General features: G+C 36.1%; 1 protein-coding gene across 6 annotated transcripts in view; it reads left to right on the forward strand.

Annotated features, from left to right (window-relative positions):
- DLG5 (discs large MAGUK scaffold protein 5) overlaps nt 1–15754 on the forward strand; it is a 110897-nt gene that overhangs the window by 79978 nt on the left and 15165 nt on the right. The window contains exons 12-22 of one of the 6 annotated variants that reach the window (XM_061450507.1): nt 726–853; nt 1529–1704; nt 2167–2270; nt 3003–3095; nt 3962–4981; nt 7681–7819; nt 9650–9797; nt 10280–10401; nt 10606–10695; nt 11990–12158; nt 15164–15241. In XM_061450507.1, coding sequence (XP_061306491.1) covers nt 726–853; nt 1529–1704; nt 2167–2270; nt 3003–3095; nt 3962–4981; nt 7681–7819; nt 9650–9797; nt 10280–10401; nt 10606–10695; nt 11990–12158; nt 15164–15241 — 2267 coding nt within the window. The remainder of the gene's footprint in view (nt 1–725; nt 854–1528; nt 1705–2166; nt 2271–3002; nt 3096–3961; nt 4982–7680; nt 7820–9649; nt 9798–10279; nt 10402–10605; nt 10696–11989; nt 12159–15163; nt 15242–15754) is intronic. The other 5 variants (XM_061450514.1, XM_061450525.1, XM_061450541.1 and 2 more) reach the window with 5 other exon arrangements.

Here is a 15754-nt window from a genome sequence, read left to right on the forward strand (position 1 = left end):
TATAACTGTATTATTTAACACTGAAAATAGCAATAATCAGTTCGTGATCAGTTGCTCAGTTTCTTTTCTTTTTTTTTTTTTTTTTGCCATTTACCAAAGCAAATACTAAATTTCCTTAAATTTTGTGTTTCAATCACTGATTTGTTAAAGAAGTTTAGCACTTTTTACATTGAGGATGATCTGTTTGGGGCCAGGGTAGAATATTGTCTCTAATCTGTGTTCCCCTGTAATGTTAGAGCTTTCTGTTTACTTGTGGTCTCTAGCTATGTTAAAGTGGACAACTTTCCGAGTTCAGCGCTAAGACACAATGCTATTGTCTTACATTTAGAATTCGTCTTTTTCCCCCAACTAATGCCCATACCTTGTTCTCTCATTTTACACATTCAGCATCATACCTTAAAAGAGGTTATATGAATCTGAACAGGCTTTCTCACATGCTCTTCTGCTTTCCAGTGCCTCTTTGGTGAAATTCCCCTTCTGCATTATTTCAGCCTTAATCTGAGAGAGAAGGATAATTTTAATGCTAGAGAACACCTAATAACTAATGGAATTGCTCTCTTATATATTGAAGGACAAAATATAAAAACATGGCTAGAACAGGTACCCTGTGAGTGTAAGTGCACAATACAAATATGCAGTAATGCTTCCTGCTAACAGAGTTAGCAGCAAACAGCAGCATAATGGTTGCCAGTGCAGTTAAGTCACTTATTAATAATATTTATTAGGAAGATATGGACTTGAAGGCACTTGGTTTTGATGTGGCAGAAGGTGTGAATGAACCGTACCTCCCTGGAGACTGTGGGATCTTCGTTACCAAAGTAGACAAAGGAAGCATCGCTGATGGTCGATTAAGGTAGAGTGTGACTTTTGAAGATACTTGTCTTTTGTTGATCATAATAAACTAAATATGAGCATTTCGTAAATTGTATTTTTTCCCTTTTTTAAAGTTCTTTTTTACCATTAGTCATGTGTATAATGCTGTTAATGTTGGTTGGGAAATCACACTGAGAAGACCGACGCCAAAAAGCATTGCAGAAACTAGGCACTAATTGACATCCCTTAAAACTCACTATGGTTTGAAATGTTTTTGTTTCTCTGTGTCTTATCTGCTTGGTTTATTATCTTCTCAAACTTTCATCTATTTATTTAAATTTTGGTAAAGACATGATTGTGAGCTAAGGGGGAGGGTGAGCAGAAAGGAGAGTAGAGTGAGGGAGAATTTGTACAACTGTTCCTGTTCTTAGTGCCAATAGAAGATTTTTAATAACTTCCCTCTGTCCAAGGCAGTGCTTTTAAATCAGGTGCAGGCATTAGTGATTTGAAGATATACTTTGTTTAGGTAAGTGCACACTGTGAGTCCTGGTTTTCATTTAGCTGCTGCTTTTTCAGGAATGGAGAACTCCAGATAATTAAGAATTAGTGCATTGACATGAGCTCTGTTGCATCCCTTCTAGTGAATGTTATTTATGTTCTGCATCCAGCAAAGTGTGCTTATAACACTGACCTGCTTATTTCTGTTTACCTACAGGGTAAATGATTGGTTGCTAAAGATAAATGATGTGGATCTTACTAATAAGGATAAAAAGCAGGTTATAAAAGCTGTTCTAAATGGAGGAGGTGTTATTAACATGGTGGTTCGAAGAAGGAAGTCCTTAGGTGGGCGAGTGATAACACCTCTTCACATCAATATTTCCGGACATAAAGGTAATGGCTCTAAACGATGTATGTAAATAGTATATGTTTGTTCAGCCAAAAATGACTCGACATAAAGGTACATGTTCTGAGCCTCTGCTTAAATCCTACTTAAACTGTTACTTTCTTCTAGATAGGGATTTTCATTAATTGTTAACTAAGTATGCTAATATTAATGATAATTTTATTCTATAAGTACTGGCTTTTGCCTTTTTTTTTTTTTGGTCTTTTTTTTTGTTCTTCAGTGGGTTTTGTTGGTTTTTGTTTTGCTTTTGTTTCTAATTTTAATACTTGGTTCTAGTATTTTCCCTCACTTTGTTCTTATTTCTTCAAAAGGGCTTCAGAATTTGAAATTCAGTTGGTTTCGTAGTTATATTTCTTTCTTGTGCAGGGTCAAACATGCTGTTTGAACAAGGTATTTGATTTGCAGGAGTAAATTACATTTTTGTGTGTGTGTGTGTGTGTGTATTTCAGATAGTGGGGTCAATCTAGAAAATGGAGTATTTGTTGCTGCTGTTGTGCCCGGAAGCCCAGCTGCCAAAGAGGGTTCCCTTAGTGTGGGAGATAGAATAATTGCTGTAAGTGTTAAGAATGCATTTTCCTCTTTGTTTTTGGTGTTTTTTTTATATTTTATTATTCATTTTAAAGTACTACAATTGTTGCTACTCTTTAAGATGCCAAACTTTCCGATTTATTTTTTTAGTTTTACTGTATTATACCATTTTTGTATATTACTTTTTATTATAAATTAATGTGTTTGTAGATTGAGTGATAAGTATAATGTGCAGGATATTTGCTACACTTCTCTCATGTGAATTTTTGGCAGTCGCTTGCTTACTCTTCACACTTGGCTTATATATAATGATACTTGTGATTTTTATACTGAGTAGGAAAGGTCACTTCCAAAGAGACATCCCTTGGTTGGACGAAAGGTTTCTTGTCTTTTAAATTATAGTATCACAGATGTCATTCTCCTGGAGAGGAAGTTTTTCCCTGTGTGCATTTGCAGCCTTAAACTCCTGTGTGATTTAGGAACTCCTGTGAAACAGAAGGTGGTTACTGTTGATGTGCAAATGCATAGAGGCTAATGTAGTGAAACAAACATTGTTACACTGTATCTCTAGGAGGACTAGAAGAACTGCAGTCAGGTGGGTTGTTTTTTAGCGGGGAATGAAAAAAGGACAAAGTCAACCGGACTTCAGTCAGCTATACATATAAAACTAGTGTTTTCCCTGACTCTGAGATGCTCCCCACCTGCTACCTTTGATTTACAGATGTCTGTTGTGTTTTGGGTTTTTTTTGGTGTGTAGATCAATGGCATTGCACTAGATAATAAGTCACTTACTGAGTGTGAAGCTTTGCTACGGAACTGTAGGGATTCCCTTACCCTATCACTGATGAAGGTGAGTAGGAGAAGCTAAATTTTCAGAATTTTCTTTGTAGAAAACTTGTTTAGTTCTTCAGGGAAGAGTATGTGAAATAATAATTATATATCATCATGGGAAAGTAGCTGCTAACAATAAGACCATCTTGATGCATGGTGCGTTCACTCAACAGTTATTTCTAAAGTAAAGCTATTGTGGCAGCTGGTGGGAAATTAAACTCCTTTATTACTCTTAACTTCTTTTCCATTTGTTTGCTGGCTACATGAAATGATTCCTAGCACAATTGCTTCTTTCTTAGCTTCTGCTTCAGAGCTGCAGCAGTTTTGTACATGAAAGATGCCTTCAGAGCACAGAAAGGTTTGCTTTTAGTCAGGAGGGAGTTGTGCTGAAAACTGAAGTCTGGCTATCATGAGGATTAAATACAAGGCTTTCTTTTCAGGGTTATTGAGTTTAGAATCCCATTATGCTGGTCCTGTCACATGGGCTTTGTGAGTGATAATTCCAGCTCTAGAGAGCTTGAGGTTTTAAGAAAGTAAAAATATGAAATGTTTGAGGGGAAACGGGCAATAAAAGATGATCTGTTAGAGTCACTTAACAGGTAAAAGTAGAATGCATGTTCCATTACTGTTAGTTCAGTACTTCTGCCACACGTAGTTGCCCTTTTGGAATTGTTCTAAATATGTTTCAAAAAATATCTAGTTTTCCTTTATCTCATGTTCTGTGTCTTGGATATGGAAGATTTTATTAAACCTTTCCTTACTGTATCTATACATATCTTGGTGTATATTCAGGCATAGGTAAATCAAGAAGGCTGGAATATGCCTCATGCCAAAGAGAAATCAGCTGTAATAATGAGGTGATCACATGTTTTTTTTTTGTTTTAGGTTTTTCCTCAAAGTTCATCTTGGAGTGGTCAAAATATATTTGAAAATCTGAAGGATTCAGAAAAAATATCAAACTGTAGGGTTCACACATCAGACATACAAGCCCAAAATAAAAGAAATCTAAAACTCAACAGCTCAACCCAAACTGACATTTTCAATCCAGATGTCATGGATGGCAAGAAGGACCAGAGTGATCAGGGCAGCAGTTCATTTTGTGATCACAAACCTTTCCCTAATAACACATTGCGAGTAGACTCTCACAGGAACACAGTGCACAGTTGCCACAGTAATTCAGAACACAGTCTCAGCTCCTTCAGCCCAGAGACATATGGAGACCGAGGCTATGGAGATGTTGACTTGGACAACACGAGGCTGCCTTATGAACCTACAGGAGCTGACTGTATGATGGTAGAGGCAGCATTTGACAAAGGACATGGAACTAAGCATAGTGGTGGTACCTGGCCAAAAGTCATGGTTAATATCTCAGCAACAGAAACAGAAAAGTTCTCTGTGTACAGAAAGCCAAAACAAAGGAAATCTATCTTTGACCCTGATACTTTCAAAAGACCACCAACTCCTCCTAAACTGGAGTATCTTTCCCCTAATCAGGTAACAGGCCATTCACCTCAGCCATCAAAAGCTGAAATGGCTTCAACTCCTCCAACTCCTCCTAAGAGGAGTGACTCTATCAAATTTAAACATAAACAGCAGGCCAGCTCTGCATCAGAGTCGACGGTAACAACTGGATCACCACCCACAAGCCCAGCCACTGCCCAAGCTCCAGTTTCCTTGGCACTTAAACAGGACTCTGCTACTCTCAAGGGGCGTGGCAGAAACACTGGGCATTATTATCGGGAGGAAGGAGTTGACTGCACTCATCTTTCTTCAAGGAAATCCTGTGAAGATGACATTGGCTTTCAAAGAGTTGAAGAGCCAGAGATTAAAAGACCAAGGCCAAAATCAGCTCCTGCTCTGAGGCATAAAATGACCCCTATGCCCATTCCTAATCCTGCACTTCAGGTAGAAGCTTGATACATTGACGCACAAAACTATAAACCTTAAAGTGTATTTTCAGCGTGGTTTTGGGTGCCCAGTTACATACCATAACAGGAGAAGCATGGCCTATTTTCAAAATACAGATCCCCTGAGCAGCTGCCCCAGATTTATGTCACACTTTGCCGTATCACAAAATACAGAACCAATTCATGGGGTTTCAGTATTTAACAGGAAGTGGTGGCTGCCAAACAGACTGATAAAGTTCTGCTTAGCAGCCACATCTTGGGTTATGAAGCTGCTCGCTGGAAAATCTGGGCTTGCTCTTGTAAGCTTTTGACAACCTGAAAAAAATTAAATAAAAATGCAAAGAGGCAGCTTTCCAAAAACTGAAAATAGGGGCTCCTAAGTTTTACCGAAGACATACTGGTTGCTCAGCTCATTGTACTAAGTAATGGGAAAAACATTCATGGCGGCTTTTTTTGTAAGCTTCTAAGGGTCTAAATAATTTTGTAAATCTAGTCTGGAATTCATAGGATGTTAGTCACATTACACTGTAAAGATGGTAAGTTTTTGAGAATATGATTTAGTGATACCATTAAAAATGAGAAAATAATTTATTAGAATAAAAACCTTGCTGGGGAGATTGTAGGTCCTGGCTTAACAGAGTGGATGGAAGAAATATTTTATGTGATCTAGGAAGAACCAGCTGTTTAGATGACTGTTATATAAAGTCACATAATCAGTAATGTAGTTTCAGGTCTACTGCCCCAGATCTGTCCAGCTGGCAGGTAGATTTTTGGTTTTTTTCCTATCTCTCCCCAACTAAAATCTGAAATTCCAAAAAGTGTTATTTTTGCTTGTATATAATGACTTAACATATCATAGTCTTTACCTGTACGTGTTTATACCTGGATAATCCCACACTCCTCGGGAATTTTTAGAAGCAACACAGACAGCAGAGCTGAATTGGAAGTAGTACAAGGTTTGGAGCTTTATTCTGCACAAGTACTGGTATAAGAGAACAACTGTCAATTTTGTTTGTCTTCTTCTGGCTGCTTCCATTGTATTTCTTCACATTCCGTTACATTTTTGGGGAAAAATAGTTATGGAGAGTGTTAAGCCTTTTTTTATAGCCATGTCCAGCAAATTCTGCATTATTGTTGTGTTTTAACTCCAGCTGGCAACTGAACACCACACAGCTGCTTGCTCATACCCCCTCTGTGATTCGGAAAGAGAAACAGAAGGGCAAAAGTGTGAAAATTCATGGATTGAGTTAAAAACAGTTTAATGGAAATAATAATGATAATAATTGAAATAGTGTTGATAATTGAAATAATAATAGTGAAAATAATTATGAAAAGGAAAATAATAAGAGAAATAAAATCCCAGAAAGACAAATGACACAAACAAAAAGAATTGGTCACTACCAACTGACTGATGCCCAGCCTTTCCCTTAATGCAACCCATGTGTTGGTTCAAGGTGAAGAAGAAAATCATATAATAGAATTACAAGATTGTAATTTTTGGTTGATGTTTTAATTTACTTTTTTTTTTGGTTAAATTAGGACTAGGTTCTGTGATTCTTTTTTCTTGATCCCTTAATTTTGCCCCCATTCTTCAGGAAAATAGAGTTTGTAACTCTGAAGTTGTTGACTGGAGAGCAGAAGTGATATTGTGCCTCAAAATGTGTATACCATTGTGTCTGAAAATTTCTCTCTGGTGGAATATCTTTGTGCATTATACCTACATACAGTGACATTCAGTCTGCAATGCATTTGTTCCTGAAGTAGTGTTTATAATATCAAAAATGTGTAGAGAACATGAAGTGTAGTTGAACTTGTAGCCCTATTAGGTGTTACCAATTTCCTTAGTCGTGTATATAAACAGTTAAGCTTTTGTATTTTGAGTTCATCAACTTCAAAGAACTTTCATCCCTAAGAGGTTGGTGGTACAATTACTAATACACGTGTGGTAGTGATCAAATACTAGTTCTGACAAGGTATCTCTGCATTTTAGAGTCTTTGTGCTCTCAGTAACTCTTCATGTAATTAAAATACTGCCATTATAGAAACTCTAAGTACCTTTTCAGTAATTATTTTTCACTAACTACTTACTTCAGTCTCATGTTTTGTGTTGTGCATTTCAGATGTGTAAATTCTGTGTGCTGAGCTCTCTAGCATCACTGTCAGTATCTGAGCTATTCTCCTGTTTCTTTATTGCACCAGTGCCTACTCATTATGTACAAAAGTTATGATGGTTCCAAAACCTGAATTGCTCTATTAAAGGGAATTTGCTCCACACATATCTGAAAATACAGGCTTAGAGGACAGCACTTTCTGGCTAGTTAGCTAGGTCTTCTTTAAAAAACACTTGCAGTAGTGGTTGAAATAACAGTTAAAATATGCTGTTAAAGTAGTATTTTAAATGAGAAACATAGCTAAATGCTGGGTGTTTTATTGTGAATGAAAGTATATCAGTTAAATGTCAAACATTGGCCTAAAAAGATTACAAAATAATAAAAAAATATAACGGAGCAGGGTGGAAGAAGAAAGGGCAGAAGTCAATAGCATCTTTGAAAGACAAAGGCACACCAAACATTATGATGGTGAGCGCATTCTGGAACCCATACTAGAAAGATTGAGGTAGCTTACTGCCTATGAAGTTTGGCTATTTTATTTTTCTCTTATGAATCTTCCTGTAATCCAATTTCTGTATTTTTGTAGGTACAGAAGTATGCTCCAGCTAGTGAGGAGCATCTCTCTCCAGAGCTACAGGAATGGGCACCATATTCACCCAAACGGTCTGCTAGGCACAGTGATGGCTTTGTGCCTGCTGCATTGTATGCTGGCAGCATGTCAGCAGGTGAGTTACAGAAGTCATAGTTAGTTACTTTCTGGGAATGCCCTAGGGAATTTGTCCATCTTTGATAATATTGGGTATTAGCCATAAGAGTAGAACAAACATGATTCACAAAACTTATTTCCATGGTCTGTTGTAAATCTGAACATGGTGAAACCTTTGCAGTTTAAGAACCATTAAAGAAGCTGAGAAATTCCTGGCTGAAGGGTTTGTGTTTCCTCAGTTTCTGCACAGAGGAGTTTTGAATATGTTAGTGGTGAACAAGGCACAGTTTATCCATTAGGGAGACAAGTAAGATTTCCAGTGTTTTTGAAAGCAGACAATAAGTGGAGGCATCCTGAGCTTTAGCGGCTTGATTTCTGAATACTTCAAAGGAGAATGATAGCATGTTCAGGAAGTGCAACATAGTAAGTTCTGCCTATTGGAAATCAGATACTTGGAATATCTCAAATTGAGTGCCCAAACTGTTTGTGATCTTAATCTAAATTATAGATTAAATGCCAGTGTGTTTAACATGCTAAGATGCTGAAGAGAGGACTCACAAGCAGCTCAAACAGAAATCAGTATAATCAGGTAGAACAGGAAATGGCATGTTGTCTCAGTTGACCCAAATAGTTGTTAGTGTTGAAATTCATGTTAGCAGGTTTTAAATTGGCACTGACTAAATGAAGTGCTTCAGGAATTAATTAGGCTATTTTACACTAGTTGCTTTGAACTAGTTGAGAAGCATTTAGTAAACCTATTGCCAAGTGGATTGTCCAGTCTTTAGTGTAGCTACCTTCGGCAGTTGCATATGAAACTTGGCTGTCGGAAAAGATAATACTGATTTTTGAGTTTACCCTCAATTCTTTGGAAAGCTTTCAACTCCTGTATATTTTAGAAATTATGGAAGACTTTTTCCTTACTGGAGACCACGAAGGAGGTAATGACTTATATCTGAAATAATGGACAGCTTCAAACCCTGTTGCCCCAGTCAATTTTTGGAATGTAAAGAGGTGCTCAAGAGTAGCTCAGATCAAAGAAGCTTTTGCTCTTCTTTGATTTCTTTTACTCTTTTCTCTCTCGCTCCTTTAATAATAGTAGAAAAAGTATTAAAAGGTATTACTTCTAACGAAAAGCTTTATCTTATGATACCTTTGCATAATAACCCAATGAAGTCAAACTTTCATTAGACAGTATGACTGTAGGTCTTGAAATGTGAACAAGTTTTTGCTCCTGTATTCTATACTACTGACTCATTTAAGAGAAGATGGTAGGACAGACTTTGGTTGAATACTGAAGGATGAGCGTACTTAAAAGAACAGCTTCCCTTTCCAACCCTAACGATTCTATGATTCTATATTAAGTTTCATAAATAAATATTGAAATACTGTAATTTAAAATTGTAGGACACACTAGAAGTGGGAATATTTTGAGGCAACAGAAGAAGAAAAAGAATCATTTTAGCTGCGGTCAGTTCAAGTACCAACTAAAAACTTGCATTCCTATTAGGTGACTGGAGAGAAATGTAGAATTTCTGTTGCTGTATAAAAAAAGTTTGATACTGGAAAACAGAGAAAATCTTTTACTTACCACTGCATATTAAAATGATGTACTAAGAATGAGTTTATTTTTGCTAATATAACCCACTTTTCCTGCCTTAGTACAAAATTATAAAGCAGATTTTAAATATGTTTGTACTACTTAAAAGGTGTCAAATGGTGCTTAACCTGTTTGTCATTTTGATGTTGTACATGAAAATGTTATAATACATATTTGTATTAATAAATATATTTAAAATATGTAGTTTATATTGTAATAATGTTGATAAGAATGTGTTTTTATCACCCTAAGCAGGTACGGTACCAAGAAGTTTAGCACCATGCCCTGCAGTAACTGCTGTCATGAGAAATCCAATCTATACTGCCTGGAGCCATAGAGTTCACACCAGCAATTGCCCGTCAGTCGCCAGCCAAATATGTCATCAGCATCTGCATCCCAGGTGTCTTGAAATTTATATCACCTTAAGTTTTTGTTTTCATTAGGATGAAATTGCTTCTGGTAGTTACTTTACACAGTGCAGAGTGAAACACACTGTTGTGTATTATTTTGACCCAGCATTCTCAAAACCATTATTGAGTAGAAGTGATGTGCCAGTTGCTTTCATGTCTTTCAGTAACTGATGGATTAGATTTCCTTCTGCTCCACTGGCTGATACTAACAAAGAAATTTAACTAATTTCTAATATTTTTTTCTCATCCTTGCCAAAGCAAATAAAGCCTTTCCCTTTTTTCTTATAACACTTCAGGCTATTTCTCCTCTGACTTCTCTTAACTTATAAAATGATGGAAAAACTGGGAAGTAGGGGCACATTCATTTTATTCAGTAACTCTGGAACAACCAAAATATTTTTGCTGGTCCAGTTTACAATTTGCTGAGGTGGTTTGCTGAGTTTTGCTCTCTTATCCTATTCTTTTTATGCAGTTCCCAGCATCAAGGTCGCCTGAGTTTGGACCTCAGTCATAAACACTCCAATGACTATCCTGAAAATTCACGTACAAGAGCATCTCATGGCTCAAATTCATTACCATCCAGTGCAAGACTTGGTAATTAGCTTTTCTGATTTATTTCCTGTGGGGCTCCTATACATTGCAGCAATACAATGTGTACAAAAGCAATCATGAAAGCTTGTGCATAAATTCAGAGGCTGTTTTAATGCCCATTGAAGAAGTAGAATCTAAATGTACTTTTTTGTTTGATGTGGTTGCTTTTACTTTTATCATTGTAATGTTTTCTTTTTGTAAAAATAGGTTCTTCAAGTAACTTGCAATACAGAACAGAACGAATTAAGATCCCTTTAACACCAAGATATCCAAGGTCCATGATGGGCTCTGACAGAGGTGAATTATTTCATAAGTAATCGTACTGTTTTCAGTATCACTAATCCAAAGCCTTTGCAGTTCTTAAATCAGGTTGTGCCAGATTCTAAATATGACTACAAAAGTCGACGGAGGCTTTTCATTAAGGCTACAAAATCTACATTTCACCACAAAAAGATAAAAAAAAAAAAAGAAACTTTCTAATGAAAGCTGATTTTTCTGTTAGTTGACTCTTGGATATGGCATGATAAAACACACAGCAATGTTACGCTTACGGTCTTGTACACTTTTACTTAAAGTTGTAGTTTTCTTCTACAATGACCTCTTAAAAGTTTTAACAGTGAGATGACTGGCTTTTTTTTTTTTATTCTTTAACTATGTTGTTTTGCATATTTTTTGTATTACTGGTTGAAAATTATATTTTGAAATGCAGTGAAATTATTTTAGTACTTCACTCAAAATTGCTTGGTGATGGAGGATATTTGAAGTCATGATACAAATACCAGTTAGGAGTGGCAGATAGCTGTGGAATTCAGAGTTTGATGACAGTAAACGGCAACTTTTTGCTACCATCATTGATCAAATGTTCTGTAGCCTTAATGGACCGCATCCAGTGGTTTTCCTATGTGGGCAAATATAGTTCTTACAAATGGCTTTAATTTGTAATTAGTAGTTTGAGAATTATTTTCTGTAGCTTTTTTCCAGAGGAAGCAAACTGAATGTTTCTGTCAGGCCACTTGTTCAGTAAATTACTCAGATAGGATACAACCACAGAAGAGCAGCAAACGGAGTCATGTCAAACTTGTTTGAAATTGCAGTGCTTTCCTGTTTATGTGTATGATTCATGCTGCTGGTTTATTGGTATTCTCAGGTGTTTCATAATATATCTCCTACCCAAAGGAAAGGGCTCTACATAAATAACTTTATTTGAAAATAAACCTACATATCAAATTTCTATTTTACTTCTCCTTTCCTGGTTTCCATTCTTTTTTTTAACTTTGCATTGTTAAATGTTTCCAGACATGCTTATAGCGTAGCTGGTTTGTAAGCTTCTCTGCTTGTTGAGAGTGGCAGTAGTTTTATGCACACTTAGAGAGGACAGATTTGGCATGTAGTTGTTAAGGACAGTACGTTTTCAGTGTCTGAAATCAGTTACCTCATTTCCCTAAGCTCCTTGCATGGTTAATGGAGTGCTGGTGAACAGTTGGTCCTCATTTTCGTCTCAGATGTGTATGGTGTCTCTCACTATGTCTGTGTAGGTCTCCAGACTATGACAGATGCAGGATACTAAAGCTCAGCTGTTGATTTTCCATAGGCTCCTTATCACAGTCTGAATGTAGCAGTCCCAGCTTGATAACTCCTCCACAGTCACCTCTCAACTTGGAAACGTCTTCCTTCGCCAGCAGCCAATCTCAGAACTCCCTTTCTACGTTACCTAGGATTTCCATTAGCCCAGTATCTATTGGAGAACGTAGAAAAGATAGGTAAGGTCTCCACATTATTTGTTTTTAATACAAATGTATTTGAAGTAATTTTCTACCTTTCTTTATTAGGCTGAAGGAATGTGAACTTTTAAATGACAAATATGTAGGCACAGAGGTGCATCTTGGATCCTGTTACTTAACGCTTTCATTTTCTTCACAAAATATGTAAGAGATCTTTGTGTGGATTTTTTCTTCAAGATTGAGAACTAAATTCTTGAATTCAGAAAATTAAGGAATTTCATAAGGGTTTTATTTCTTTCATATTAGATTAATGGCCACACAAAGTAAGAGTGGTCTATATTGGAATACAGTCCTTTAGCTGAAGTACCCCAGATGCTTGTTTGTGATAGGCTTGTTTTCTCCTCTGGAGAACTAATCAAGTGAAGACCTAGTAACATTTGATATAAATATCAAGTGCCTTAGTGTTACAGAATATGTGCTCTAACCACTGTTAGAGCCAGATAACATGGAAAATGGAGGGCATATCTGTGCAAGAATGCATTTATATGTACAGATGCAAATTTACTACTGTGACCAATCCCTTTGGCTGCACTTAGACCACTGCTAGCAGTAGCATTAAGTATATGTGTATCTGCTTAGCAGTAGCATTAAGTATATGTGTATCTGCTTGCAGAATTTGAACCTCATATGATAGCTTTCTTAAAACCATGAACTTTGTGTTTTAGCAACTTTCTATATCTCATAATGAATATTTTCAAGGTATGTTGCTTATGGTATGAGTTCTGGACATCTGATTTCATTTTATCCTGATCTGGCTAGACTGAATATATTAAAAAGTTTGAATGAATTCAAAGCATTGAACACTAAGACAGAAATCTGAATCAGGCTTTTATTTACAGTAAAGCAGCTGAATGCCATTGTGGGAATGTAAAGGAGCTATGATGTGTTGGAATAGATTACACATATGTGGATTTCAAGACCTCTTTGTGTTGCTTGATTTATGTAAAAGGACTGACTCTAAAAAATGTGAACGATAAAGTAATGAGGATATTCTGTATTCCAAGTTTTCTGGCAGCAATAAAAAAATGTTGTCTCATTTAAAGAATCCATAACTAAGTTATTGTAGGAACTCTAGAATATATATTGTGTACAAAGGACAGTGTTACTTTGAAAGGGAATATAAAGAGGTATTTGTGAATTTTCATTCTTTCTTAATTCAGTGTGACTTTTGTACTACATGTACTCAATTTGTGTTCTTGTATAAATGTTCCTCTAATTGTCCCTTGCAAATTCAAAGTCTGAATTTCTTTTCTCTTTCACGTGACTAATGATGTGTAATGTTCAGCTGAAAAAGATAGGGTTTTGACACCTCTATAACATGGTATCTCTGAGCACAAAATATGTGTTCTGATCTCTGGGAAGTAAAAACTTCTCTTACTGTTTAGTGATCAGACAATGGAAGTACAGTCAGGTTCCAGCCCCTTAACTCTCTCTGTGCATGTGTATAAAGTGTAGTCTGGACTGACTTTCTCAAAAGAACATAATTTGAAGTTTTGTTCTGTTTGGCTTTTTAAAAACTAAAACAAAAACCTGACAAATACAAACAGTTCTTAATTTAGGAAAGTAGCTAATTTAAGTTTCATCTAAGAAAATGTTTCAAGATACCTGGATAGCATTTTCAGTGGTTATTTAGTCTTACAATTCTTTCTGTTCCCCTTAAAATACAAGTAAATAACTTGCTTGGCTTTCCCCCAGATAAAAGTAATAACAATACAGATTAAAAAAATATTAAAAATCAGTGTTTCTGTTTGTTCTGCTGATTTTAATTTAACTTAAAAGATCTGATCAAGTAAGACTTTTTTCTAATTAGTGTTTAGTGGTTCTGGCAGGCAGTCTGAATGTAATAGAAGAGTGCACTTGATTTTAATAACGGTGCTTATCAAGTAAGACACCTTTTACATGTTATCATTCTGTTCTACTTCTTTATTGACTCTCTACTACATGCATTGCTAATTATCTTTCATTTTGTGTTTGCTAGAATTCTAAGATATGATCCTGTGCGGTTTGTATGGGTTTGATTTTTATTCCAATCACAAACAAGCGAACGAACCAAATTTAAAAATCATGTGGTAGATGGAAAATCAGAAAGGGTACAGTAAAGAGAGTTCAGAAAGATGTAGTTTTAATTCATAAAATCAGTCCTCAGGAAGTTCAGTTACAAAATGAAATGCACAAATAAAGATGGGCTGGTAATAAACTTACCTTGTATTCATTACATACATAGACAACCTCTGAGGGTGTCATGCCTAACAGGGATGTTGATGTTACAAGATTACTGAGCTCCAGAGTTACATTCGTATCAGCAACCAGTTTTTATCGTTAATGCATTTATAAGATGGTAAATTATTATGCTCCTGCTTCAGAAGGCTGCTAAGTAGCTGCCTTCAAAGACTGTGGCAAAAAGTATTTATGAATTTATGAAACCATGTCCTTTTCCCTCTGTCCCCAACCCTAAATCCTGCTTTTTCAAAAAATACTTCTCCTCAGCCTAGCTCACATTAGTAGCATTGAGAGAAGCCCAGTTAACTCATCTGGTCTCTGAACAGCACAATTAAATAGTTTCAGCATTTGGCACAATTTAGAGAATATCATATGGTATAATGAAGGGTTAGGAAAGAAAACATTCAGATTAGTGCATGAAAAATGTAGTATTTTATTAAAATAAAAAAATACAGCACACCTGGTACACAAGCTGCTTCATTCAGAACAAGCTCAACTGTTAGTATTTGGTGATGCCTTTTGCTATGTTGCCACTAAGTGCATAGTAATAGGAACCAGCACTTTTTAGTAGGCTACTATATGCTTACACACACCGGGGGTGGACCAGCCCTATTTGTACAAGTGGGTACATCCTAACTATGGGGGGAGGAAAATGGAATCTGTCAGGGTTTTCTTTTGTGTAAGCCATTCTCTTGTTATACTTACTTGTGTCTTACTACTGTGTGTCTTTTTCTAAGTGTTCTCAAATCTTCTACATCTTTCAGATATCTGTTCCGTAATAGGTCTTTTCTGAGAATCCCTGTGGCTCCTAGGCCTAGGTTCTCATCACTAAGGAGTTTGAGGTTGGCCTGATCTAAGGTTGTCCTTCTCAAGCATTATTGCCCACTTTGTGCTATTTTACATGTTTGGATAATTGCCCTGAGGAGAATTTGCATGGTAATTGTAATGCTACCATGCAAACTGCTGTCTTAATGGCTTGAGTTTGCAGCTGCTTAATTTTCATTACTAATTTATGTTTCCCCACTTACAAATATAAAATCTGATATTTGTGCATTGTTGTCCTTTGGTTTACCACCTTATTATTTATGATGTTTATTTTTACTGGCAATAAATACTCCCAGCATTTGTATTTGTAAAATACCTTTCTGGACTATGGTTTGTAAATGACATATGACATATTATATACAGTGGTTCAATTACTTTTATATAATATGCATCTGGAAGCTTCTTCCTGCCAACTTCACAACCATAATATTTATAATTCATATATACCATAATGTTTTAGAGCAGTCATGTACCTGGGATACATTTACTTCTGCCAATACATTGCATGATTTCAAAGGAATGCATTTAAG

This window comes from Pezoporus flaviventris, unplaced genomic scaffold, assembly GCF_033815535.1.
Source record: "Pezoporus flaviventris isolate CSIRO_AGI_PZ_B2104156 unplaced genomic scaffold, CSIRO_AGI_Pfla_v1 ptg000001l, whole genome shotgun sequence".
Classification (NCBI taxonomy): domain Eukaryota; kingdom Metazoa; phylum Chordata; class Aves; order Psittaciformes; family Psittacidae; genus Pezoporus; species Pezoporus flaviventris.